Here is a 27,582-nt window from a genome sequence, read left to right on the forward strand (position 1 = left end):
TAGAAGATAATTCAGACTTCTAAACACTACAACACTACAAAAATTCAGCCAGTAAGGGACACAAACAAGTTTCAGCATAATTTTGCATTCACATATGTGCTTGTCCTTATTTGCTCCTTTCCTCTCTGACAGTATATAGATTTCCATGCACTGTTCCATGATACTAGACTGTTTTATGAATCTCCTGTACATCTGATATAGTATATATAAAATATTTTATCCATATGATCACTTGTTCTGACACCATTTGAGTACCTACCTTAGTAAAATTATTCAAGTGACCTAGTTTTCTCATATTTGAAATGCCTTGTAATTTGGCCACATTTTGGAGAATCTCTCTCATATTATCACAGGGTTCTGAAAAAAAAAAGTTATTAGTAGACAATTAAAAAATTAGAAATCTAAACATGCATTCAACATGAAGCTTCCAAAGCATAACAGGTATTTTGCTTATCTTAATTAAGGATGCAGATAATTTTTCTTCAAGAAATATCAATTGGATTTACATCTATAACCAAAGCCAGGTATACCTGAGTTCTCTCAAGTGCTAAATCACATGGAGGAGAGAGATTTCTATTTTAAAGGAGATTTTACCCAATATATTAATTTACAATTGACAAAAATATTGATTTAATTATTCAAATTCCAGTCCTAGCATCTCATAACTGAACAGCCTTATTCTTAATTCCCCTTTAATTTAAAGACAAATAGTAAACAAAGACAGAAGTAAAAAGACAGCACTTTCCTACCATACTACATGATTATTTTTTTCTCCTCCCCAAACAAAGGGTCAGTAGGAGTTCTGCTTTCCATATTAACCTCTGTCCACAATCACTCTAAATTTACTAGAGGACTGGGAATTTCCAGTGATATGAGAAGTGAACTACAAGGTAAGCAAGGTGACTGGGAACTTTTTATCCTCACCTTCTTCCTAAGGATACACACAATTCAACGTGTCCATGTCCTCTCACCCCAACCAACACAATAAAGCAGCCCCACAGGATTCAGATACCAGTTTATGAACCTACATTTTGCTGGGAAATGGAAAAGGACTACCAAATAGAGAAGACAATATCATCCTATCTCTGGGAATAAGGCTGGTACAATACAGGCAGAGTACAAAAGCAACACAAAGTAGGGCTGGGCACAGAGATGCATGCAGACCTACTGTAACAGAAACTGCAGTAAGCTCTGTACACACTGGTATTGCAGTAGAACAGTTTTCAAAGAGATGTTTGATTGCCAGGATTGTTGTGGAGTCTTCTATTAGACATTATTATGTGTTACGCGCTACAACAACACTGTCAACAGAACTGTAGTTTGAAATAAAATGCTAAGGCTACATTGGAGACATAAATGGATGAAAAGTATTGTTACCAAAAAAAAGAAAAAAAAAAAAAAAAAAAAAAGCATTGCATAAAATAAAATCTTTAGAAAAAGCTAGTAGAAGAGTCCAAACAGTGGACATCTGGAAAGCTGCAAAAGGAAGGGCTGTGTATGTAGTGCCCATACTAACTTTCAGTCAGAGAAACTTGCTTCCTACTGTGGTACAAACAGCTACATCTGAAGCTGTGGAGTATAAATAAGAGTTTTTTACTTTCCTGTTCATCCTGAAAGGTTATCATAGACTCATAGAATCAAAGAATGGCTTGGGTTGGAAGGGACCTTAAAGATCATCTAGTTCCAACCCCTTGACATAGGCAAGGATGCCACCCACTAGATCAGGTTTGCCAGGGCCCCATCCAGCCTGGTCTTGAACACCTCCAGGGATGGGGCATCCACAACTTCTCTGGGCAACCTGTTCCAGTGTCTCACCACCCTCTGAGTAAAGAACTTCTTCCTAACATCCAATCTAAATCTCCCCTCTTTCAGTTTAAAACCATTCCCCCTTGTCCCATCATTATCTACACAAGTAAAGAGTCCCTCTCCATCCTTTTTTATAAGAACCCTTTAAGTATTGAAAGGCCGCAACGAGGTCTCCCCGGAGCCTTCTCTTCTCCAGGCTGAACATCTCCAGCTCTCTCAGTCTTTCTTCATAGGAGAGGTGCTCCAGCCCTCTGATCATCTTTGTGACCCTCCTCTGGACCCGTTCTAACAGGTCCACATCTTTCTTGTACTGGGGGCCCCAGACCTGGACGCAGTACTCCAGGTGGGGCCTCACGAGGGCAGAGTAGATAGGGACAATCACCTCCCTTGACCTGCTGGCCACACCTCTCTTGATGCAGCCCAGGATACGTTTGGCCTTCTGGGCTGCAAGCACACACTGCTGGCTCACGTCGAGCTTCTCATCTACCAGAACCCCCAAATCCCTCTCCACAAGGTTGCTCTCAATAGGTTCTTCTCCCAGTCTGTACTCATGCCTGGGATTGCCCCATCCCAGGTGCAGCACCCTGCACTTGGACTTGTTGAACCTCATTTGGTTCACGTGGGCCCACTTCTCAAGCTTATCCAGGTCCCTTTGGATGGCATCTCTTCCTTCTGTTGTATCAACTGCATCACTCAGCTTGGTGTCATCTGCAAACTTGCTAAGGGTACACTCAATCCCATCATCTAGGTCACTGATGAAGATATTGAAAAGCATCAGTCCCAAGACAGACCCCTGAGGGACATCGCTTGTCACTGGCCTCTACCTGGACATAGAGCCATTGACCACTACTCTCTAGGTGCAGCCATCAAGCCAATTCCTTATCCACCAAATGGTCCACCCTTCAAATCCATCTCTCTCCAATTTAGAAATCAGGATGTCATGTGGGACCATGACAAAAGCCTTACAGAAGGCCAAGTAAATGACATGTCGGTCTTCCTTTGCCAACTGATGCTGTCACTCCATCATAGAAGGCCACCAGATTGGTCAGGCATGATTTGCCCTTGGTGAAGCTGTGCTGGCTGTCTCGGATCACCTCCTGGTCTTGCATGTGCCGTAACATTGCTTCCAGGAGGATCTGTTCCATGATCTTGCCAGTCACAGAGGTGAGGCTCACTGGTCTGTAGTTCTCCGGGTCTTCCTTTCTACCCTTTTTAAAAATGGGAGTGATGTTTCCCTTTTTCCAGTCACGGAGGACTTTACCTGACTGCCATGACTTTTCAAATATGATAGAGAGTGGCTTGGCAGCCAATTCCCTCAGAACCCTGGGATGGATGTCATCAGGCCCCGTGGACTTGTAGCTGTTGAGTTGCATCAGGAGGTCCCAAACCCGCTCTTCGCTTACAGTGGGAGGGACTCTGCTCCCCCAGTCCCCGCCTAGAGGTTCGGAGACTCAAGAGATGTGGGAAGCCTGACGGCCAGTGAAGACTGAGGCAAAGAAGTTGTTACGTACTTCAGCCTTCTCCATGTCTGTTGTTACCAGTCCTCCATCTACATTTTTCAGAGGGGGTACACTCTCCTTAGTCTTTCTTTTCTGGCCAATGTACTTGTAGAATCCCTTCTTGTTATTTTTTGCATCCCTTGCCAAGTTTAGCTCTGTCAGTGCCTTGGCTTTCCTGATCCCATCCCTGCACGTCCAGACAGCGTTTCTGTACTCTTCCCAGAGCACACGGCCCCGTTTCCACTGCCTGTGCAGTTCCTTCTTTTGCCTAAGTTTGACCAGAAGGTCATTGCTCAGCCATACTGGTTTCCTGCCTTCCCTGCTTGATTTATTGCACATGGGGATGGAGAGCTCTTGCACACTAAGAAAAATATCCTTAAAGAGTTGCCAGATCTGATCAGATCCTCTTTCCCTAAGGACAGTATCCCACAGGCTCTCTTCCACTAATTCTTTGAGTAACTGTAAGTTTGCTCTTCTGAGGTCGAGGGTCCTTACTTTGCTCTTAGCCAGGCCCACATCCCTCGAGATCACAAACTCAACCAGGCCGTGGTCACTGCAACCCAGACTGCCTCCAATCTTAACCTCTTTAATGAGGTCATTCACACTGGTGAGCACCAGGTCCAGAAATGCTTCTCCTCTGGTTGGTTTGTCTAACACCTGGACGAGGAAGTTGTCCTCAACGCACTCCAGGAGTCTCCTGGATTGCTTACTGCCTGCCGTGTAGCTTTCCCAGCAGACATCTGGGTGATTGAAATCCCCCATCAGGATGAGAGCCCGTGAGCACAGTGCTTCTTGTAGTTGGAGCAAGAAGGCTTCATCAAAAGGCTCCCCTTGATCGGGCGGCCTGTAGTAGACCCCAACCACAAGGTGCCCTTTATTGGTCTGATGCTTAATTTTTACCCACAGGCTCTCAACCTGCTCATGGCTGTTTCTTAGCGGCAACTCTGCACAATCTATCCACTTCTTAACATAGAGGGCAACACCCCCACCCTTCCTTCCCTGCCTATCTCTCCTGTAAAGCTTGTAGCCCTCCATTCCAGCGTTCCAGTTGTGTGATTTGTCTCACCATGTTTCCATGATAGCAATTAGATAACAGTTTTCTAATTGCACCATGGCTTCCAACTCCTCCTGCTTATTCCCCATGCTGCGTGCATTGGTGTAGAGGCACTTCAGCCGGGCTATGGGCTGCATTACCTTTTTAGAGGAGCCATTCCCAATTCCTATGGGATGATTCACAGGTGTCTCCCTGTTGTTTTCTAGTGTATTGGCATCCACTGGTTCTTTTGCGTCTCTTACAGGTACATCCCCTTCGCCAACCAAGTCTAGTTTAAAGCCCTACTAATGAGTCTAGCCAGCTTGCTGCCCAGGACGCTCTTGCCCCACTTCGTCAGGCATGCTCCATCTGGTGTCAGCATTCCTGGTCTCTCAGAAAAATGTCTGAGATCGTAGAACCCAAAACCCTGAGCATGGCACCAGCTACATAGCCAATCATTCATGTTGCCTCCTCCTTGGGTCCCAGCCAACAACTGGGAGGACTGAGAACACTACTTGCACTCCCGAGCCCTTCAACATCTCTCCAAGGGACATAAAGTCCCTTTTGATGTTTCGTAGTTTCCTTATTGCGACATCATTTGTCCCTACATGAAAGAGTAGGAATGGGTGATAGTCATGTGGCTTAACCAAGCTTGGTAGCCTCTTTGTGATGTCGCGGATGCAGGCCCCAGGCAGGCAGCAAACCTCTCGAGAGAGATTGCCTGGGCAGCAAATGGGCGCTTCAGTGCCTCTCAGAGAGGAATCTCCGATTACCAACACCCTCCGTGCTTTTTTTGTGGCACCGGTTCTTATACACATGGTTTGCTGGTCCACGTTTATACTGTTGCCCTTTCCTGGGGCTTGACCATTACCATTGTTGTTTTTATTATCCTCTCCTTTTCTGAGCTCCAGAGCATCATATCTATTGCGTAGGGGCACTTCAGGGGCAAGGGGGAGATCCCTTCTTCTGCTCCGAGCAGAGACGAGGATCCAGCTTCCCTTGTCTTGCAAGTCCATCAGTTGTGCTAATTCAGGGTTGGAGGCTCCTTTACCAGTCCCTTGTGAGGACTTGTGAGGCAGGGCTGTTGCTCAGCCTGTGCCAGTGCTTGATACCATACATCAATCTTTCGCTCTGATTCCCGGATGCTTTGCAGCCTGTTGAGCTCCTCTCGCAAGACAGCAACTTGCTCAAAAAGCTCATCCAGCTGGGCACACTTGCACCCACGACACCCAATTCTGCCATTGGGCCCTAGGGGGACTTCAGGATTCTGGAGTTCCCCACAACTGGGGGTCTGGGAAGCTCTTTTGGTCCTCAGGGGCTCCGTCTGCATGTAGACATCTGCCATGGGGGGTTGTGGCCCCTCCATCTGGGTTTTGGTCTCAGCCCACAAGAGATGCAGAGGCCATGTTTTTCTGCCTGGTGGATACCATGGCTGGGCTCTTCACAAGCAGGTTACTACTGCCATTGGAAAAGACCGTTGGAAAAGAGCAGTGAGGGCACCCTCCCTGCTCGCCCTGCCCATGCGCACTGCCGTGCAAACTGCCACCACGACCTGACTGCCGCGCCATGCCCTGTTTGCCCGTCCTGGTCACTGTGCTCCCTAGGGGCTGCCTTTGTACGGCCGGGGAAGGGGTGCTGCCAGATCCGCCCGCGCCTCGTCAGCCTCCCTCGAGAAGGCTGTCAGTCCCGGCGGCTCTCTCCGCTGGCTCAAGTGGCCTCCATGCCAGAAAAAAAGCCCTGCCTGCCTCGATCCCCTGCTCCGCTGCAGAACACGTCTGCCCCAGAGCCGATCGCGTGCTCTGTGTGCTCTGACTTCTCAGGCATACTACAAGCAGAAAACTTGAAAAAATAAATCAGATCTACTGAATAACCAAAAAGGAAGGGGAGAAGGAACAAAGCATCCTAAAGTCATTTTAATTATACTAAACATTAGTTAGACAAAAAAGTAAAAATGATGGAAGAACTGGAGGAAATTCATTAGTAAGTATTACCACTGGCCCATCAAGCTTCACAACTAAGAAAAAAGAACATTAACACGATCTACATATGTTTGCTAGCACTGTTATAAAACAGTAGTGGCCACAGTGGAGAAAAGCTAATAAACAGGTAGGTCTACACAAAAAGGATTCCAAAGCCCATCCAGATGACTGTTCATCAGATATATTTAAAATAAAACTGGCTAACCCCATAAAGCAAGCAAAATAGTTTACACAAACTGTATTATGGTAATCTTTTACAAGACTTGAAAGGAGTTATTAGAATAGTATATAAAAAAAAACAGCAACACTTTCCCAACTTAGCAAACCAAAACTTTCACATAAGGTATTGCTAAAGATTGTATCAAGAGATATAAAACAGTTATACAAATCAAGTTACACAAATCAAAATCTGAAAAGATAAATGCAAAGAGTAGAGATGAATGAATGGAAGACTTTTATCCTTAAAAAAACGTATCCTGATTTTTATCCAGTTAAGTACCAGGTTCACAATCTCCTTCAGTACGTAGTATTCAACATATAATTGATAATTTGAAAAAAAAAAAAATAAATAAATAACCGGGAGGGTACAACAGATGTTATTTATGTTAATGAAATAGGATGGGTTAGAAACTTGAAGGGAACTTAAAAATAATCTGTATGCATAACTAACCAAACTAAAGATTGTTAAATTTGGTTTAATGCACATAAAGCCAAAAAACGTTATAAGGCCATACTACAGGATTCTAATGAAGCAATCGGATCAAGAAAATGAAATCGGATCAAGAAAATTTTTCTCTGCACGCTCCACGTGCATCTGCGGCAAAAAGCTGAAAAGACATTATGACGGTGCAAGAAAAAAACTAAGCACTATACTAATTTTAAGTGTCACTACAGAAATGAAAAGCCTCCTAAGACAGCATTAAAGCCAATAAACTTTAATACTGATGTTAAGGTTTAACCCGGCCAGCAGCTCAGCACCACACAGCTGTTCATTCACCCTCTCCCCTCCCTCTCTGGGATGGGGGGAGAGAATTAGAAAGAAATGAAGGCCTGTGGTTTCAGATAAAGACAGTTGATTAGGACAGGAAAGAAAGGATAATAATAATAATATGTACAAACAAGTGGTTCACAATGCAATTGCTCACCACCCGCTGACCGATGCCCAGCCTATCCCCGAGCAGCCGGCCCCCCCACCCCAGCCAGCCCCCCCATATTAACTGTTCAGCATGACGTCAGATGGTATGGAATACCCCTTTGGCCAGTTTGGGTCAGCTGTCCTGGGTCTGTCCCTCCCAGTTTCTTGTGAGAAATTGTCCCTCCCAATTTCTAGTGGACACCGGCACACAGTGTACCCTAAGCCATCAGGCTACCAAGGGACAGAACTCATCTGTATCTCTGGAGTGACAGGGGGATCCCAAAAGCTAACTGTATTGGAAGCTGAAGTGAGTCCAACTGGGAACGAGTGGCAAAAGCACCCCATCGTGACTGGCCCGGAGGCTCCGTGCATCCTTGGAATAGACTACCTCAAGAGAGGGTACTTCAAGAATCCAAAAGGGTACCGGTGGGCTTTTGGCATAGCTGCTTTGAGCACACAGAAGATTAAGCAGCTGTTGTAAGCCTTCTTTTGTAGGATTGCTGAGGGTTGAAGAACAGCAGGTGCCAATCGCTACCACAGCAGTATACTGGCAGCAACATCGCACCAACCGACACTCCCCGATTCCCATCCATAAGCTAATTCATCAACTAGAGCACCAAGGAGTGATCAGCAAGACTCACTCACCCTTTAATAGTCTCATATGGCCAGTGCAAAGGTCTAATGGAGCGTGGAGAATTACACTTGGAATCGACTGCCCCAGCAGGGGTGGAAACACAGCCCTACCATTTTCCATAGACTGATCGGGACACACTGGAACTGGGGGGGGGAAGTTCCTGAACACCTGCAGTACATGGATGGCATCCTCGTGTGGGGCAACACAGCAGAAGAAGCTTTTGAGAAAGGGAAGAAAATAATCCAAATTCTCATGAAAGCTGGTTTTGCCATTAAACAGAGTAAGGTGAAGGGACCCGCACAGGAAATCCAGTTCTTGGGGGTAAAATGGCAGGATGGATGTCTCCACATTTCGATGGATGTGATCAACAAAATAACAGTAAGGTCTCCACCAACTACCAAAAAAGAAACGCAAGCTTTCCTAGGCCTTGTGGGATTCTGAAGAATGCATGTTCCAGGCTAGAGTCAGCTTGTGACTCCTCTATATCGAGTGACTCGAAAGAGGAACTATTTTGAGTAGGGCCCTGAGCAGCAAAAGGGTTTTGAACAAATCAAACAAGAAATAGCTCGTGCAGTAGCCCTTGGGCCTGTCCGACAGGACCAGCTGTGCAAAACATGCTTCACACTGCAGCTGGGGAGCATGGATTCACCTGGAGGGTGTGGCAGAAAACCCCAGGAGAAACTCGAGGTCGACCTCTGGGGTTCTGGAGCCAGGGCTATAGAGGATCAGAAGCTAATTACACCCAAACTGAAAAGGGGATACTAACAGCATATGAGGGGGTTTGAGCTGCTTCAGAAGTTGAGGGTACAGAAGCACAGCTCTCTTGGCCCCACAGCTACCTGTGTTACATTGGATGTTCAAAGGGAAAATTCCCACTACACACCACGTGACTGACGCTACGTGGAGTAAGTGGGTAGCGTTAATTACACAGCGGGCTCGAATGGGAAAACCTGGAATCCTGGACTGGCCGGAAGGATAATCAATTGCCAGAAGACAGAAAGCAGTATGTGTCGTTCACTGATGGATCCTGCCACATGGTAGGGAGCCATAGGAAATGGAAAGCTGCTGTGTGGAGTCCCACACAACGAGTTGTGGAGGCCATGGAAGGGGAAGGCGAGTCGAGTCAGTATGCAGAAGTAAAAGCCATACAACTAGCCCTAGAGATTTCTCAATGAATAAAATGGCCAGTACTGTGTCTCTACACTGACTCATGGATGGTGGCAAATGCCCTGTGGGGGTGGTTACAGCAAAGGAAACAGAACAACTGGCAGCACAGAAGTAAACCTATCTGGGCTGCTACACTGTGGCAAGATATTGCTGCCCGGGTAGAAAACCTGGCTGTAAAGGAACGTCACGTGGATGCCCACATGCCCAAGAGTCACGCTACTGAAGAACATCAGAACAATGAAGAGGTGGACCGAGCTTTGAAAATTGAAGTGTCTCAGGTGGACCTGGACTGGGGACATAAGGGTGAGCTGTTTGTAGCTCGATGGGCCCACGAAACATCAGGACATTTGGGGAGGGATGCCACATACTCGTGAATCGAGGGCTCGTGATCGAGGGGTGGACCTGACCATTGAGGCCATCACACAGGTTACCCATGAGTGTGAGACCTGTGCTACAATCAAGAAAGCCATGAGGGTAAAATCTCCCTGAAACAGGGGGAGGTGGCTAGGGTTTTGATATGGTGAGGCCTGGCAAATTGACTATATCGGACCACTCCCACAAACCCGCCAAGGCAAACAGTACATACTCACCATGGTAGAAGCAACTACTGGGTGGCTGGAAACATACCCCGTAAACCAGGCCACTGCCCAAAACACTATCTTGGGCCTGGAAAGACGAGTGCTGTGGCACACCAGAGAGAATTGAGTCCGACAATGGGAGTCATTTTCCAAAACAATCTTGTCATCTCCTGGGCCAAGAGGCATGGCATTTAGTGGGGTGTATCACATCCCCTATCACCCACAAGCCTCTGGGAAGGTTGAGAGGTACAATGGACTGTTAAAGACTATGCTGCGAGCATTGGGTGCTGGGATGTGGAAACAATGGGACATAAATCTACCAGAGGCCACTTGGCTAGTTAACAACAGAGGGTCCGACAACCATCCTGGTCCTGCTGAAACAAAACCCCTACACGCGGTGGGAGGAGCTAAAGTCCCCGTAGTGCACGTAGGGAAGTGGATGGGGAAGGCGGTTTGGATTGCTCCTGCCTTGGGAAAAGGCAAACCCACTCGTGGGATTGTCTTCGCCCAAGGACCGGAGTATGGTCATGCCATACCTGGTGGGTCATGCAAAAGAATGGGGATATTGGGTGCATGCCTCAAGGACATTTAACCTTGGGAGAAAAATAATCTTTAATCTAAACTGTGTGTTGTAGGAAGACACTGCAGAACCAATGACAAGTCAACTTTGCAAGGAAACGGGCAAGTGCAGCAACGACTCGAGCTAAACTGGTGCTGGCGTCCAGACATCCATCTCTGCCTGCCCTGAGTGACCACTTTGGCAGATGAAGACTAAATTATCACCACTTCTTATGAACGTTTTTTGAGAAAGGCCTATAGAATGAAAAGAAGTACCTACCTATCAATCTGTTAAAGGACAAGGAACAATGGCGATGAAAATACTTACATGCTAAAGTATGTGGGACCTGAGTGTGACACAAATGTCATGGAATAAGGCGTGGATGTTGCACTGGGTCTGGCTGGGATGGAGTTAACTTTCCCTGCAGCAGCCCATAGAGCGCTGTGCTCTGCACTCGTAGCTAGAACAGCACTGGTATCACAACAGTGTGGTGTCTACTGCTGAGCAATACTAGCACAGCATCAGGACTCCCTCTAACCCCTCCCCCCAGAGCCAGCAGGCTGGGGGTGGGCAAGAGGTGAGGAAGGAACATCACCAGGGCAGCTGACCTAAACCAATCAAAGGGATATTCCATGCCATATGGTGTCACACTCAGCAATAAAAGGTGGAAAAAGGAAGGAGAGGGGAGGGGTGGACTCTCGTTGGGAAAACGTCTGTCCTCCCAAACAATGGCTACGTGTGTTGAGGCCCTGCTTCAAGGACATGGTCAAGCATCGCTTGTGGGTGGGAAGTAGAGAGTAATTTCTTTACTCTGCACTTTGTCAGAAACAAAGTTGTGTTTTTGCAATAGAAGGTGTTTTTGCAGTGAAAAATTCCACTAACCTTGCATATTCAAAAGTGATTGTGCAGCATAGCAGTGGGGAGTATGTTAAGCAGATAAGGGGAAGGTCCCACTGTCCCGAAATAAGGAGGATAGCTAAGAAAAACAGGATGAGCAGTACAAAATCAGTAAAATCACAAATCGCAGGCCCTCTAGTCACAAGAGAAGAAGGAAAAAAAGGAAAAGAAGAAATTAACGCTTCGTCAAATAAAATTGGACATATATGGTATAGAAGTGTGTCGAGTAGCTTGCGAACCTGTAGTACTCAGCCAATGAGGAAACAGGGGAGAAATCAGGTGTCAGGTAATAGGGAATATAGGGTTATGATAAACTTTTACTGTGCACTCCTGCTTGCAGGACGCCCACCACTGCAATCACAAATAAAATAGCTTCACAGAAGATCCTGTCTGAAGAAAATTGAGATTTTTCTCACAATTTCCACACGGCTTTTGCTTTTATTTTGTTTTGTTTTGTTGTTGTTTTTTTTTGTTTGTTTTGATTTTTTTGTTTATTTGTTTTCCCTTTTCCCCTTTTCCTTTTAGCTAAATTATTTAATTAATAATAATTTTCCCTTAATCATTATTTTTTCCTTTGATTAATTATCTTTATCCCAACCTGTGAGTAGCTTCTTTCCTTTTCTTCTTCCCCTCCTCAGAAGAGGAGGGGGAGCGAGAGAGCGGTTATGGTGGAGTTCAGCTGCCTAGCAAGGTAAAACCACCACATAGAGCACTGGAACAGGTTACCCAGAGAGGTTGTGGAGTCCCCATCTTTGGAGATATTCAAAACCCACCCAGATGCAATCCTGTGCAACCTTCGCTAGGTGACCCTGTTTGGTAGGGGGGTTGGACCAGATGATCTCCTGATCTGAGGGTACACTCAAGCCCCTCATCCAGACTGCTGATAGATATTGAAGAGAACTGGCCCCAATACTGAGCCCTGGGGGACACCACTAGTGACCGGCCTCCAACTGGATTTAACTCCATTCACCACGACTCTTTGGGCCCAGCCATGCATACAGTTTTTAACCCAGCAAAGCGTACACCCACACAAGCCTTGAGCAGCCAGCTTCTCCAGGAGAGTGCTCTGGGAAACAGTGTCAAAAGCCTTACCGAAGTCTAGGTAGACCACATCCACAACCTCTCCCTCATCCACTGAACCCGTCACCTTGTCGCAGAAGGAGATCAGGTTCGTCAAGCAGGACCTGCTTTTCATAAACCCATGCTGACTGGGCCTGATCGCCTGGTTGTCCTCTAAGTGCCGCGTGATGGCACTCAGGATGATCTGCTCCATGAGCTTCCCCAGCACCGAAGTCAGACCGACAGGCCTGTAGCTCCCTGGGTCCTCCTTCTGGCCTTTCTTGTACATGGGCGTCATATTTGCTAGCCACCAGTCAACTGGGACCTCCCCTGAAAACCAGGATTGCTGATAAATAATGGAAATTGACTTGGTGAGCGCTTCGGCCAACTCCCTCAGTACCCTCGGGTGGATCCCATCTGGCCCCATAGATCTGCATACGTCTAAGTGGTGCAGCAGGTCACCAATTGTTTCCTTCTGGATTACAAGGGCTTCATTCTGCTCCCCGTCCCTATCTACCAGCTCAGGGGGCTGGGTATATGAAGAACAACCGATCCAACTACTCAAGACTGAGGCAAAGAAGGCATTAAGTACCTCAGCCTTTTCCTCATCTCTTGTCACTGTTTCCTCCCCACATCCAGCACAGGATGGAGATTCTCTTTAGTCCTCCTTTTGTTCTTCATGTATTTATAAAAACATTCTTTATTGTCTTTAACAGCAGTAGCCAGGTTGAGCTCCAGTTGGGCTTTGGCCCTTCTAATTTTCTCCCTGCACAGCCTCACAACACCTTTGTAGTCCTCCTGAGTGGCCGGCCCCTTCTTCCAAAGTACATAAACTTTTCCTTCCTGAGCTCTAATCAAAACTCCCTGTTCAGCCAGGCTGGTCTTCTTCCCTGCCAGCTCATCTTTTGGCACATGGAGACTGCCTGCTCCTGTGCCTTTAGGATTTCCTTCTTGGAAGGACTCCTTTGCCCTTCAGGACTGCCCCCCAAGGGACTCTGGCAACCAGTCTCCTTTAACAGACTAAAGACTGTCCTCCAGAAGTCCAGGGTAGCAGTTCTACTACCCCCCCCACACACACTTTTCCAAGAATCGAAAACTCTATTAATTCAGAATATGCCCAAGATGACCTCCAACCTTCACATTGCCCACAAGTCCTTCTCTGTTCACAAGCAAAAGGTCCAGCAGGGCTCCTTCCCTAGTTGGCTCACTCACCAGCTGTGTCAGGATGATATATTCCACACACCCCAGAAGCCTCCTAGACTGTTTCTTCTCTCCTGCATTGTATTTCCAGCAGACATCTGGTAAGGTGAAGTCCCCCACGAGAACAAAGGCTAGCGGTTGTGAGACTTCTTCCAGCTGCTTATAGAACGTTTCATCTGCCTCTTCATCCTGGTTGGGTGGTCTATAACAGACGCCGACCAGGACATTTGCCTCACTGGCCTTCCCCCTGATTCTTATCCATAATCACTCAACCTTGTTGTCACCATTATTAAGGTCGAGACAATCAAAATACTAACATACAGGACTACCCCACTGCCTCTCCTTCCTAGCCTATCCCTTCTGAAAGGGGATGCTTTAGATGCTTGTCATGGTTTCAGCTAGGATAGTGTTAATTTTCCTCCTAGTAGATGGTAGGGTGCTGTGTTTGGGATTTAGGATGAGAAGAGTGTTGATACCACGCTGATGTTTTAATTGTTGCAGAGCAGTGCTTACACTAAGACAAGGACTTTTCAGCTTCTCGCCCTGCCCTGCCAGCGGGCAGGCTGGGGGTGCAGCAAGAGCTGGGAGGGGACAGACTCAGGACAGCTGACCCAAACTGGCCAAAGGGATATTCCATACGATGTGATATTATGCCAAACAATTAAACTGGGGGGTTGGCCAGGGAGGCTGTTGTTGCTTGGGGATTGGCTGAGCATCGGTCAGCTGGCAGTGAGCGACTGTGTCGCTCTTTTTTTTTTTGTTTATTTTTTTTTTTCGTTTTGTTGTTTTCTGTTTAAACTGTCCTTTTCTCAACCCATGAGTTTTTGTTCTTTTCTTTTCAAATTTCTCCCCCATCCAGCTTGGAGGGTGAGCGAGCAGATGGCTGTGTGGTGTTTAGCTGTCTGCTGGGTTAAACCGCAACACGTGCTTTGGAAGAAAAGTATAAGAATGAACCCACAATAGATAATGAATATTCTTTCTAGTTCCATCCTTTGTTAGTTCTTCCAGATTTCTTTTTTATCAGTTGTCCTGGTTTCAGCTAGGATAGAGCTAATTTTCCTCCTAGTAGCTAGTATGGTGCTGTGTTTGGGATTTAGGATGAGAAGAGTGTTGATAACACACTGATGTTTTAATTGTTGCAGAGCAGTGCTTACACTAAGACAAGGACTCATCCAGTCTGCTGATAGATATTGAAGAGGACTGGCCCCAATACTGAGCCCTGGGGGACACCACTAGTGACCGGCCTCCAACTGGATTTAACTCCATTCACCACGACTCTTTGGGCCCAGCCATGCATACAGTTTTTAACCCAGCAGAGCGTACACCCACACAAACCTTGAGCAGCCAGCTTCTCCAGGAGAGTGCTCTGGGAAACAGTGTCAAAAGCCTTACCAAAGTCTAGGTAGACCACATCCACATCTGGTTGGACCAGATGATCTCCTAATCTGAGGATCAGTACCTCCATGTCCTTCTTGTAGCGAGTGGCCCAAAACCGAACACAGTACTTGAGATGCAGCCTCAGCAGAGCTGAGTACAGGGGGACAATCACTTCCCTAGCCCTGCTGGCCACACTGCTTCTTATACAAGCCAGGATGCTGTTGGCCTTCTTGGCCACCTGAGCACACTGCTAGCTCATATTCAGCCGACTATCAACCAATACTCCCAGGTCCTTCTCTGCCAGGCAGCTTTCCGACCACTCATCTCCCAGCCTGTAGCTCTGCTTTGGGTTATTATGCCCCAGGTGCAGGATCCGGCACTTGGCCTTGTTGAACTTCATACAGTTGACCTAAGCCCATCGGTCCAGCCTACCCAGATCCTCCTGCAGAGCCTTCCTACCCTTGAGCAGATCAACACACACGCACCTAACTTGGTGTCATCTGCAAACTTACTGAGGATGCACTCGATCCCCTCATCCAGATCATCGATAAAGATATTAAAGAGGACTGGCCCCAGTACCGAGCCCTGGGGGACTCCATTAGTGACCGGCCTCCAACTGGATTTGACTCCATTCACCATGACTTTTTGGGCCCAGCTACCCAGTCAGTTTCTAACCCAACGAAGTGTGCAAAGAAGTCTTTCTGTTACAGTCTTGCTGTTAGTATGGAAGACTGCTTTTGAGCCACCAAGAAAGCATACACCAGCTAGCATCTCTACATCTTCCTTACTGTCTTGTTGCAAGGACTCCAAAGGCTTCCCCCCTCCACACACACACACAACTACTTGAGCTCTTGGTATTAGACAGACATTATGCCCAACCTTGGTTGTGCTGGAGACAATTTTTCAAGCTCATCATATTTACAACAAACTGATTTTCTATGAAAAAACTTGCTATCCCAAAATAAGACTTATCAGAATTGTCTTAAAATATGGGGTACAGCCTGGGCTGTGTAACCCAAAGGTTTCAAAAACAACAAAAAAAAAAAAAAAAAAAAAACAACACAAATGTTACATTAATACCTTAAACCAAGCTAATCTCGTACATAGAGTTTTCACACACACTGCACCATAATATAAAATACCCTTCATAAATACATGTATTATTACATCATTTTGAAAATGCAGAACACTAAAATGCTCTTAAGAGTAAAATCATACTACACCATGCATATTAAAAATACATAAGAGAACAGCAAGGTGTGTTCTGGGAAAACATGGGCAACCCTCAAACTACAGCAGCAGAGAAGAGGAAAAAAGGGCAGAGAAAGGTAGATCAACTCTACATGCAGCAAGACATGCCCAGAGTCTTACTGCACAAAAAGACAGGAAGAAGCAGGACCAAAAGCAGCACAAAAAAAGCTAGCATCTATTATTAGTTCTGAAATACTTAATAATAGCACTAGCTTCTTACACAGTCCACAGCTACAGTCTATCAAAAGTTTGACCTGTATGTTAAATCATTTATGTCAAGTCAACTGTTTAAAACAAGGCAATACTAATCTAATTTCACATATTCATAGTAAAGACCACTGCAGCTAGAAGCACATGGCTGAGGCATTGTTTACGTTGACTGAGAAAGCGAAAAAAAATATTTTAAATCACTGAAAATATGAGCCTTGAAAAACACACAATCAGGTCAACACAGTGAATTAAAACTGTATTAATTTAAAATATTTGAACTAAACACTTATGAAACTATTCTAACAGTTGGAAAAAAATAAACAATGTGTTCAGTGGGGAAATCAAGTTATCAACCAGCTTAGTTAATGGTGTGCTAAGACATTAATTTTGTCTTTACAATGAAGTTAAAAAAAAAAAGTAATACCTACACGATTACTGATCAGTCAGCTGTAGTTTCTCCAACAAATAAAAGAAATACATTTTCGACAAAGGGTACACAACTAAATGCAGAGCTGTTCCTTATTCAACCACAACCATCACATTAATGATTTTTTTTTTTTTTAAACAGAGCTATACACACAATGCAAAATGCCTGTGTTTTTTTTCTTCACAGAATCACAGAATTGAAGGGGTTGGAAGGGACCTCAAAAGATCATCAGGTCCAACCCCCCTGCCAAAGCAGGTTCCTTAAAGCAGGCTGCCCAGGTAGGCATCCAGACAGGCCTTGAATATCTCCAGAGAAGGAGACTCCACAACCTCCCTGGGCAGCCTGTTCCAGTGCTCCGTTACCCTCACTGTGAAGAAGTTCTTTCGCATATTGGTACAGAACTTCCTGGGCTCCATTTTGTGGCCATTGCCCCTTGTCCTGTCCCCACAAACCACTGAAAAGAGGTTGGCCAAATCCTTGTCTCCCACACCTCAGGTATTTATTCACATTGATGAGATCCCCTCTCAGTCTTCTCTTCTCCAGGCTGAACAGACCCAGGTCTCTCAGCCTTTCCTCATAAGGAAAAGGTTAGAGAGAGTCCTGATGCTGTGCCAGCACTGCTCAGCAGTAGACACAACACTGGTGTGATACCACTGCTGTTCTAGCTACAAGCGCAGAGCACAGCACTGTATGGGCTGCTGCAGGGAAAGCACACATTTTGTTATTTACATAGGGAAAGTTAACATCCCAGCCAGACCCAGTACAGACCCCCAGGTCCTTCTCCTCAGAGCTCCTCTCCGGCAGGTCATCCCCCAGCCTGTACTGACATGTGCGGTTGTTCCTTCCCAGGTGCAGGACTCTATACTTGCTCTTGTTAAACCTAATTTGGTTTCTTACTACCCATCTTTCCAGCCTCTCCAGGTCTTACTGAATGGCTTCTGGCGTGTCGGCCACTCCTCCTTGTTGATGAGCTCCTTGCTCATCCACACAGGTTTCCTGCCCCCTTCCCCGATTTACTACTCTTCGGGATGCACCGATCCTGAGCTTGAAGAAGTGCTGCTTAAATGTAGCCCAGCTCTCACATGCACCCTTGCCTTCTAGCAACCTAGCCCATGAGATACTCCCAAGCAGGTCCCGGAAGAGGTCGAAGTTGGCTCTCCGAAAGTCCAGGGTTGCAACCCTGCTTTTAGCCTTACTTCTTCCACCAAGTTCCATCTTGTACTCCACCATCTCATGGTCACTGCATCCCAAGCTGCCCCCAACCTTCACATCCCTAACAAGCCCATCCTTGTTGGTAAGAACGAGGTCCAAGAGCACCCCCCCACCTCATCAGTTCCTCCACCACCTGCATCAGAAAATTGTCTTCAACACATCATAGGAACCACTTGGACTGCATGTGCCTGGCCAAGTTGCTTACCCAACAGATGCCTGGATAATTGAAGTCCCCCATGAGAACCAGTGCCCGGGATTGTGAGGCTACTACCAGCTGCCTGTAGAAGGCCTCATCGACCTCCTCCTCTTGATCTGGTGATCTGGTGTGGGGGTAGTACACCCCCACAACAGTGTCCCCCATAACAGCCCACCCCTTAATTCTTACCCACAAGCTCTCCACTTGTCCATCACCCTCCCCCAGGTGGAGCTGGGTACACTCTAATTGCTCCCTCACATAAAGGGCAACCCCACCCCCTTGCTTCCCCAGCCTGTCTTTCCTAAGAAGGACATAGCCCTCCATGACAGCGTTCCAGTCATGTGGGCTGTCCCACCATGTCTCTGTGATTGCCATGAGATCGTGGCCCTGTGACCAAACAGATCTCAAGCTCATCCTGTTCATTTCCCATGCTCCATGCGTTGGTATACAGGCACTTTAGGGAAGCAGCAGGCGCAGTTACCCCTGGAGGGATGCAAGAAGAAGATTCTGGATGGGGTATCAGGATCATTACCTTCTCTGAGGAGCCCTCAGACAATCCTATGGGACAACTCAGAGGTTTTTCCCTACTATTGTCAACAGTGACAGCAGTGACAACTTCCCCCAGCCCTTCTCTGTCACTTTTAGCTCCCCTCCCTTCCCCCGTCAAACCTAGTTTAAAGCCCTGGTAATCAGCCCGGAGAGCTTGCTCCCCAACACACTTGTGCCCCACTTGCTGAGTTGGAGTCAGTCAGCAGCCCACATACCCAGCTTCTCAAAGGACTGCCCAAGATCAAAATCCCAAAGCCCTGGTCCAGACACCAGCCCCTCAGCCAGTCATTCTCCTGTCCCGTTCTCCTCCTTCTTTCTGTGTCCCGGTCACCCAGCAGGAGGATGATTGTACATTCATTGTATTAATATTACTTTGCATCTTAATTGAGAGCCTTTTTTTACAAGATGATACAAATGAGGTAATTACACTGCTACCACTACAGGTCTCATGGGATCAGTAGGTGGCTTAAAACACCTCATGGCAAAAAAAAAAAAAAAAAGTCATAATGACAGTTGCTTTTTGAATTCTCAGTAAAGATTTCAAATAGACAACATCTAAAAATTACCACTCCGGCATTTAAACTTTGTCCATTTTTCTTTTGCATTGAATAATTCAATTACACAATGTGAAAAAGTTACTGAACGCATTAATTAAAATTCTGATTCTGTAAATTTCATAGAGAGAACACTACTTACGGTAGTAAATGTCATGCGTTTCAACTGTTAAGGCCTTTATCCTGCACTTCATTGACAAAAGTTTCACTTGTTTTCATTTTCAAGTCAGTTTTAATTTATTTTCAAGCAATCATATCCGTTTGGAGATGGAGTGAGATGGAGAAGACATAAGAGGTTGTTGCTTTAAATTGAAAAAACTCTGAGATTCTCTTAAGAACTAAATTACACTTGTAAGTAATATATGCATACAGGTACGTAGGTGTTGAGGGATTTTTGAAACAGCAAAAATCCCATGGCTTGCTGCAGCTGAGCAAACCAAGCTACCAGGGCAACTATGAGAAGTTCCCATGACAGTGTTCCCACATCGCCCAATTGAGGAATTCAGAAAAATATTGTTACCAGCAGCTGGCTTCAAGGACAAGGTCTATGTGACTGCTGATCACAAGGGGGTTGTTTTCTTGCAGGTGGGGTTGTTTTCTTCTAGTTGTTTGTCTGAGTGCTTTTGACCAATATTCTTGTGTGAAACACTGTCCGCCCCTGTTAAGTTCACTATAAAAGTTAGGCTATTCGGGCAATAAGATGGAGCATGATCTGACTCTACTGGTGTCTGTTGTGCTTTCGGCCGTGCTTCCTGCAACATATGGCGCCCGAACAGGCTGAGACCCGAACAGGCTGAGGCCGGGACATCGGAGCGGCGCGGGAGACCCGAGGCACGCGGCAAGCCTACCACCGCACGGAGAGAGCACTGACTGACGCTGCAGGGCTACAGCCAACTACGAGAGACAAGGACAGACCTGGCGGATGCCGGAACACCTGAGAGACGTTGAAACACTCTACACACCGACCTGAACAACGGAGCCGCGCAGGGACGCGGGAAAAGGAACCGCGGGGGGACGCGGGAAAAGTAATCGCGGAGGGACGCGGGAAATGGAGTCGCGGAAAACGCGGGAAATTGAAGTAATCGCAGGAAATTGAAGTAATCGCGGTGCGATGCAGGACATCCGAGATCGAGTTACTACGGGAGACCAGAGGCGTCAGTGGACAACGGCAGCCGACCCTCACCGTGTGGCGAGTCGGCACATAGCAGAGGGGTGGACATCAGGACCCTGCAGTCTGTCTGACGTAACCATGGAGGCAGCAGCAGCTGTGCTGAGCTGTGCTGCTTCTCTCTGGCATTCTTTTTATAAGAGGTTTATCTTGCAATGCAAAAAAGACTATTCATCCCCAGATCGGTGTTATAACTATGTTTCTGGATAAGATTCCGTGGGGTTGCCACATTCTACGGATTACTAATGACGACTTAGCTCTATTGCGGGGCAGGAGTGCAGAGACACAGATTACACTGCCAAATGACCACCGGCAGGCTCTTTCACAATCCGTTTCTAAGGTTGCAGCTGGCACTGCCTGCAGCCATATAGCAGACGTTACACTCTCTTTCCTAACTAGTAAACATGTGTCTCATCCATTTGTGGTGAATGGTCAGTGGCAAAAAGAAAAGAGGGAGAGTAAGGGGCGACAAAGACAGAAACGGTACCAGGAGGATGCCACTGACACTAACAGCACGGGTAATAGGAGTAGTATAAGTGACACAGGTGCGGGTCAGCGGCGGGCGCTGCCGCGCTGCGGGGCACTCTGCCTGCTGCTCGCCCTCGCCAGCCTGTGCACTGCTGCCGACGGTGCTAGAGCAAAATGTGAAGACTGCTCAGATGGCAGTGATGAGAGTGCTTGTGTGAAGAAGACGTGTGCTGAATCTGACTTTGTGTGCAACAGTGGTCAGTGTGTGCCAAACAGATGGCCGTGTGATGGGGATCCGGACTGTGAAAATGGGTCTGACGAGAGTGCTGAGCTGTGTCATATGAGAACATGCCGGGTAAATGAAATCAGCTGTGGTCCTCAGTCAACCCAGTGTATCCCAGTGTCCTGGAAATGTGATGGTGAAAAAGACTGTGACAGAGATCCTGATTGCAAGGATGGAAGTGATGAAATTAACTGCCCTTCTCGGACCTGCAGGCCAGACCAGTTCAGATGTGAAGATGGGAACTGTGTCCATGGGAGTAGGCAGTGCAGTGGTGTGAGAGACTGTCTGGATGGCACTGATGAAGCCAACTGTAACAATGTTATTCAGTGCTCTGGACCTGGCAAATTCAAGTGCAGAAGTGGAGAATGCATAGATATCAGTAAAGTGTGTAACCAGCAGAGAGACTGCAAGGACTGGGGTGATGAGCCCCTGAAGGAATGCATCATAAATGAATGTGACTGTCCAGCTGGGTTTGAGTTTGTAGACAAGAGAAACTGTGGAGATATTGATGAATGCCAAAACCCTGGTATCTGTAGTCAAATCTGTATCAACCTGAAAGGTGGCTGCAAATGTGAATGTAGCCGTGGCTATCAGATGAATCCTGCTACAGGAACCTGGAAAGGGCCATACGAGTACAGAAATACAAATAACACCTGTGATTACAATGACGCTGCTAAGCAGGGTTTAGGGGTTTATGGCACGGAGACAAGGGGTAACAACTACAGTGTTTGGAACAATTGTACAGCTTTGGCCTTACCTCCTGATGTTTTTCTGATTTGTGGGGATAGGGCCTGGCAAGGTATCCCTGCAAATGCTATCAGATGTCCATGTTACTTAGATAAACTCATTGTATTTGCTCCTAGCTTGTTACAGTTGCATGAGATCACCAGACATAAATGGGCATTGCTTGCACCGGATTGCAATGATAATGTTGAGTTGCAGCTAGAGCAGCATTGGCAATTTTAGTGCCTGGAGTGGCACCTCCGGCCACACGTAACAACTTAGAAAAATTGGTATGCTGGGCCGAGAGGCAAGCCTATGCCACGACAGAGATACTTGAGGAGATGTTACCAGATCAAAATAGTCTGCGACATCTGCTTTTACAGGATCAAGCTGCTACTGACATCTTGCTTTTGGCTCAAAGGAATGGGTGTGAGGACTTTAAGGGAATGTACTGTTTAAACCTTTCTTATCATAATGAGTCAATTCACAAATCCATTACTTTCCTGAAAGAGCACATGAGAAAGATTCAATATGGTATCAATCCTTTCAATCAATGGTTCACTGATTTGTTTGAAACAATGCATAGATGGTTACTGGGATTAGTCAAAGAGGGATTAAGGATTCTGTTTGCTGTGGTGTCAATCATCATTGCATGTGGTATTGTGATAAATGTGGTTAAAGGGTTACTTGCAAAAATGTTATATTGGGCGTGGTTTGCTCAAAAAAGAAAAAAAAAAGGGGGAATTGTTGAGGGATTTTTTGAAACAGCAAAAATCCCATGGCTTGCTGTAGCTGAGCAAACCAAGCTACCAGGGCAACTATGAGAAGTTCCCATGACAGTGTTCCCACATCGCCCAATTGAGGAATTCAGAAAAGTATTGTTACCAGTAGCTGGCTTCAAGGACAAGGTCTATGTGACTGCTAATCACAAGGGGGTTGTTTTCTTGAAGTTGTTTGTCTGAGTGCTTTTGACCAATAATCTTGTGTGAAACACTGTCCACCCCTGTTAAGTTCACTATAAAAGTTAGGCTATTCGGGCAATAAAATGGAGCATGATCTGACTCTACTGGTGTCTGTTGTGCTTTCGGCCGTGCTTCCTGCAACACATAGGACCAGGGATGCACGCGGGACCAGATGCGACTGCAGCCGCGCTCCTCAGAGGCATTCGGCCCAACCCACCGCGGTGCGGCCCAGGCAGCCCCGTCTGCGAACACGCCGCCAGCGAACAACCTAAAACCAGCCCCAGACACAACCGAGGCGCCCCCTGCCCCAGCCTCGCTCAATATCGCAGGGTCCCAGGGGTGCCCGCACTGCCCTGCTCACTCCTCTAGCAGCAGGGGCTGGGGAAAGGCTTCCACCTACGGGCAAGCCTGTTCACCAGAGGCTGCCGAGCAACCTACCGGCCCCGAACATCCACAGCCCCCGAGCCCTTCTCTCCCCAGCCCGCTCCCCAAGTCCCTCGGCCCAGTAGTGCCAAGCCCTCACAACCGGCACCAGGCCGCTGGCTGCCGACGGTTCCCCCTCGGCTATCACGCAGCGAGGGGGCAGGCAATGAACCTCCCCACCACCACCCCATACCTCGGTTGAGATCGAGAGGGACGTTCTCCTCACCGCTGTCGTTCCGACCTGCAGGAACGGGGGACAGAAGTTGAGAGCGCGTTAGGCTGGCGGCGGGGGGAGAACAAGGGAGCGGAGGGGACGGTTGGGTATCGACAGGGAACGGGGACCGCTATGGGAAGGAAAGGGAAGTGAAAGTCGGCAGCAAGGCAGAAGGAGCCTACCCCCGCAGCCTTCTCGGGCCCCTTACCTCGGCTAGGGAGGTGCCTCAAAGAGCGTGAGCGGAGGCTCACCGCCATGTTTATGGCCCCACAACCACAACACCGGAAACCTCGCCAGCTCTCGCGAGAAGCCTGCGGAACCGCTGCCGCAGCCAGCACCCCCCTCCCCACTCCATATGGCCTTGCCTCCCTCCCTCCACCTCGCCAGCAGGAGGAGCACAGGGGCGGCTGAAGCGAGATGAGGTGGAGTTGAGAAGCTGCTGCCTCGCCGAGGGGGATCCAGTCTGCCCCAGATGGGCCTTGTTCCCTCTCTCGTGGCGGTCTTGGGGCTGTGGATGCGTGAGCGCCATACTTCCTCAGTCAGTCCCAGTTATCTGATAAAATAGTTCGGGTTCGTTACCTGGTGTGCAATAAACCCATCTAAACATTAGGTCGAGATAGTGTTTATTTCAGAGTTGCACAAGTCTGGATACCAGGTGGTTTCCCACAAAGCTGATACACCTAAGGGTTTTCCACACCACTCTTTATACAGTCCCTTTATACATGTTTGTACAATCCCCTCCCCTCCAATTGGTTACATAATTATCACACTGCTGACATGACAGAATGATTCTGTGCATCCTCAAAGAGGAAGGGTCCCTTGTTGAGTCAGTCTCCCAGCCTAGGGGTGTGATTTTTTACTATTGTAATAAGGATAGTCCATATTGGAATACTCCTATTTTTTGTTTTTCAGCCAAATATTCATGTTACATTGATTGGTGATATATTCAAGGAAATACGTCAGGATTGTCAATATGTCAAGAATATCAATATAATGGTCTTCATGATAAGGAGTTCCTCACTTAATCATCCTTTAGAAACACCTCCAAGGCCTGGGACACCTTGCTGTGGGAACAAAAATGTTGTTTTTGCACAGAGTTACATTGTTTAAAGGGAAGGAATGTGGTATTGAGATTATGGTTGCAGTTATAAGAAAGCTTAACAGATGACCTTGTAAAATGCAGACAACCACACTCCTTAGAACAATTAGGTGAATATCACGGTATCAAGTCAACTCAGACAAGTGAAGAAACATTACTACTTTAAACAGTAAAAAAAATCAAAAGAAATTTGAAATTTAAAAGGCCGGCAACTGAAGGCCATGCATTGTCTGTGAAGCATCGGATAGATTGTGAACCTGGATTACCCAGTCAATGGGGAAATGGGAAGGTCCCAGTCATCGAGAAAAAAAAAGTATATAAACCATACTGTGTGACTAGTAGGCACGGTCCTGCTTGTGGGATGCCTGCCATTGCAATCGCGAATAAATTACTACTTCACTGAGATCCTCGCCTGAGCCTAAGTTATTGGCTACAGAGTGTTTCTCACAATTTGGGGGCTCGTCTGGGATCCACTCACCTACTGGGGAGCCCCGCCGCCGCAGCAGCAGGAAGGCATGCCCCGCTGATTTCAGTGGTCCTGTGCATCAATGCTGGCAGTTCTGCGGAGTGCTGATAGAGGGCCCGAGACTGATTAAAGAAGGAAATGTGGGGAAGGGAAGAAGGTAGGCACTCCGGGTTTGAGAATTGATCCAGTAACTCTGTGCACAGACCAAGGTAAGAAATATTAAGTATTGCCTTGGGGGTCAGGTGAGACTCTGTGTGATGTGTGATTGAGATGTACTTTCTACAGGAAGCGAGTGTGGAGACCTGATCTGGGGTTCCGTAGCTCCACAAGGGGCGTGGCCGGAGACAGAGGAAGCGTGAGATAAGGGAGAGAAAGGAAGAGTCTTGGGAAATTTGGTGTATGGTACCCCTTGCACGGTGAAGTGCTTGGCAGTACGGGATGGGGGGGGTCACCCCACCACAATCGTGCGCACCCACCACAGTAGTTCACCTTGTATTTATACAAAAGGGGTTACACAGGTAAGGAAACGCCTACACATATTCATAACCTCTCCCCAAAAGGGCGGTCTTTATTACAATGAGTTCCAATAAACCATTTCTGTTGTCTCTGCCTTTAACTCCTCCCAACTATGCACGCGCAGTGCCTTATGGTGGTCATGGGCTGGGGTCTTCAGGATGAAGGCTGTATGTCTTTCTCACTACGGACTTTTCACCTCAGCCACAAAACTTGTCTAAACCAGTTCTTGCTTAACAGGGAACCTGCTATTTTATCGCTTTTCTTTTCTTGATAACTAGTGTTCACAATGGCCTGGGCTATAGAAATCCCTTATCTTCCAGAGCTATCCTGTCTCAATCCTGTCCTTGTGATTAGTTTACAATACCTATAGAAATCCCTTATCCTCCAGGGCTATACTGTCTCAGTACTGTCCTTGTGATTAGTTTACAATATACCTCTGTGTTAGCTAAAACTTGCAAAATCAGCATGGGGTGACCTCTCCAGACCTGCTATAGTTCTACAATTAACCCTTTAGCATCTATTTGAAATTTGGTGTACGGTACCCCTTGCACGGTAAAGCACACTACCATTTTTCCAGAATTGGAACGTTAGTGTGTGGTACCCTGCAGGAGGTAAATTTCTGTAGCAGCACAGTGACAAGGGCTAGGAGAAATCGGAAAATATGGGTTCCAGGGGACAGGGAGATATCCCTGGGGGAGTGCCTACCGACAGTTCTTCCTGAAGAATGATAAGAAATTGGAAAAATAATCCCAAAATTAGAGGAGATGATAAAAGAAAGAAAAAAAAAAAGGTTAAATATTGTGTATCAGTCTGGACAAAAGAACCAATTGAGGAAACAGCAGTATTTTGGCCAAAATACGGGTCTGATGAAAATTCAGGCTTTAAATTTATGTGTAAACAATAAGATTCCTTTTTTTGGAGAAGGAGCCAAGTTATGCTCCCTATAATCTTAATATTGCACAGGTGGCAGCAACAGTCACTCCAGGAAGGGAGACAGGGACTGCAAATAACACTGACCCTAGAGAAGAGCGTACTCTAGGCTTTGGTAAGAATTAGAACAAGGTAGAAGAGAGATTGAGAATTTTGCCTTCCCTAATACTAACAGTACTAACACTAACTGTGTATCCTCTTAGGTGAACTCCCCCCCGTCCTTACCAGCAGAGAGGTTAGGACTTTTAAGAAGGAGAGGAAGTCTTTATTCGAGGACCCCATCAGGCTAGCTGAACTATTAGACCAGTTCCTAGGACCTAACTTATATTCTTGGGGGGAATTATAAGTATGTTGTTTACAGGGGAAGAAAGGGGAATGATCAGGAGGAGAGCTGCTATACAAGAATGGGAAAGAACTCATCCTCCAGGACCAGGGGTAATACCGGCAGGGCAGAAATACCCACTTGCCAATCCTGGCTGGAATAATAATAGTGTGCAACACAGAAATCATATGAGAGACTTGGGGTCAGAATGAGAAAGTAATTGGGGATGAATCCCGAGGACCTGGTATCCCAAGGGCTCTTGAAAGTTCATTTTGTGATTAAAGCCTGGCCAGATACACAGAAAAAGCTCCAGAAGGTGGGGGGATGTAGTGAACAGTCACTGGGGGACCCTCCTGCGGGAGGCCCAGAATGTGTATGTCAGGAGGGGAGATGAGAAGGAAAAGCAGAGAGTGAAACTAATGGTATTCACAGTGCAGCAGGTAGTGAGGCAGAGGGTTGGAGAAAGAGGAAGAAAATCTTCAGGGGAAGTCATGTTCAGGATGGAAAGGTGTGGTGCAATTGCCTAAAGTAACTAGGAAAATAAAAATACTATTCACATTTTAAAGAAAATGTACAGCACTGAAGAGGCTTTCAGGGTAGGGCGTAGCTGCATTACCTGAGTGTTCCCTAGTCTTCCAACCTTAGATGCTATCACACTGAGGGAACCTGGTATGCTAGCTCTAAGG

General features: G+C 46.8%; 1 protein-coding gene across 1 annotated transcript; it reads right to left on the reverse strand.

Moving 5' to 3' along the window:
* Positions 1–23,837, reverse strand: LOC116501376 (rapamycin-insensitive companion of mTOR-like). Its single transcript, XM_032206893.1, has 3 exons — positions 23,772–23,837; positions 23,543–23,590; positions 1–357 (listed from the first exon to the last, which is right to left on the reverse strand). Exons 1-3 carry the CDS (start codon positions 23,818–23,820, stop codon positions 164–166), a joined length of 291 nt encoding a protein of 96 aa, XP_032062784.1. The 5' UTR covers positions 23,821–23,837; the 3' UTR covers positions 1–163.
* Positions 23,838–27,582: the final 3,745 nt, after the last annotated feature.

The sequence above is a fragment of the Aythya fuligula genome, chromosome W (genome assembly GCF_009819795.1).
Source record: "Aythya fuligula isolate bAytFul2 chromosome W, bAytFul2.pri, whole genome shotgun sequence".
Taxonomy (NCBI): Eukaryota; Metazoa; Chordata; class Aves; order Anseriformes; family Anatidae; genus Aythya; species Aythya fuligula.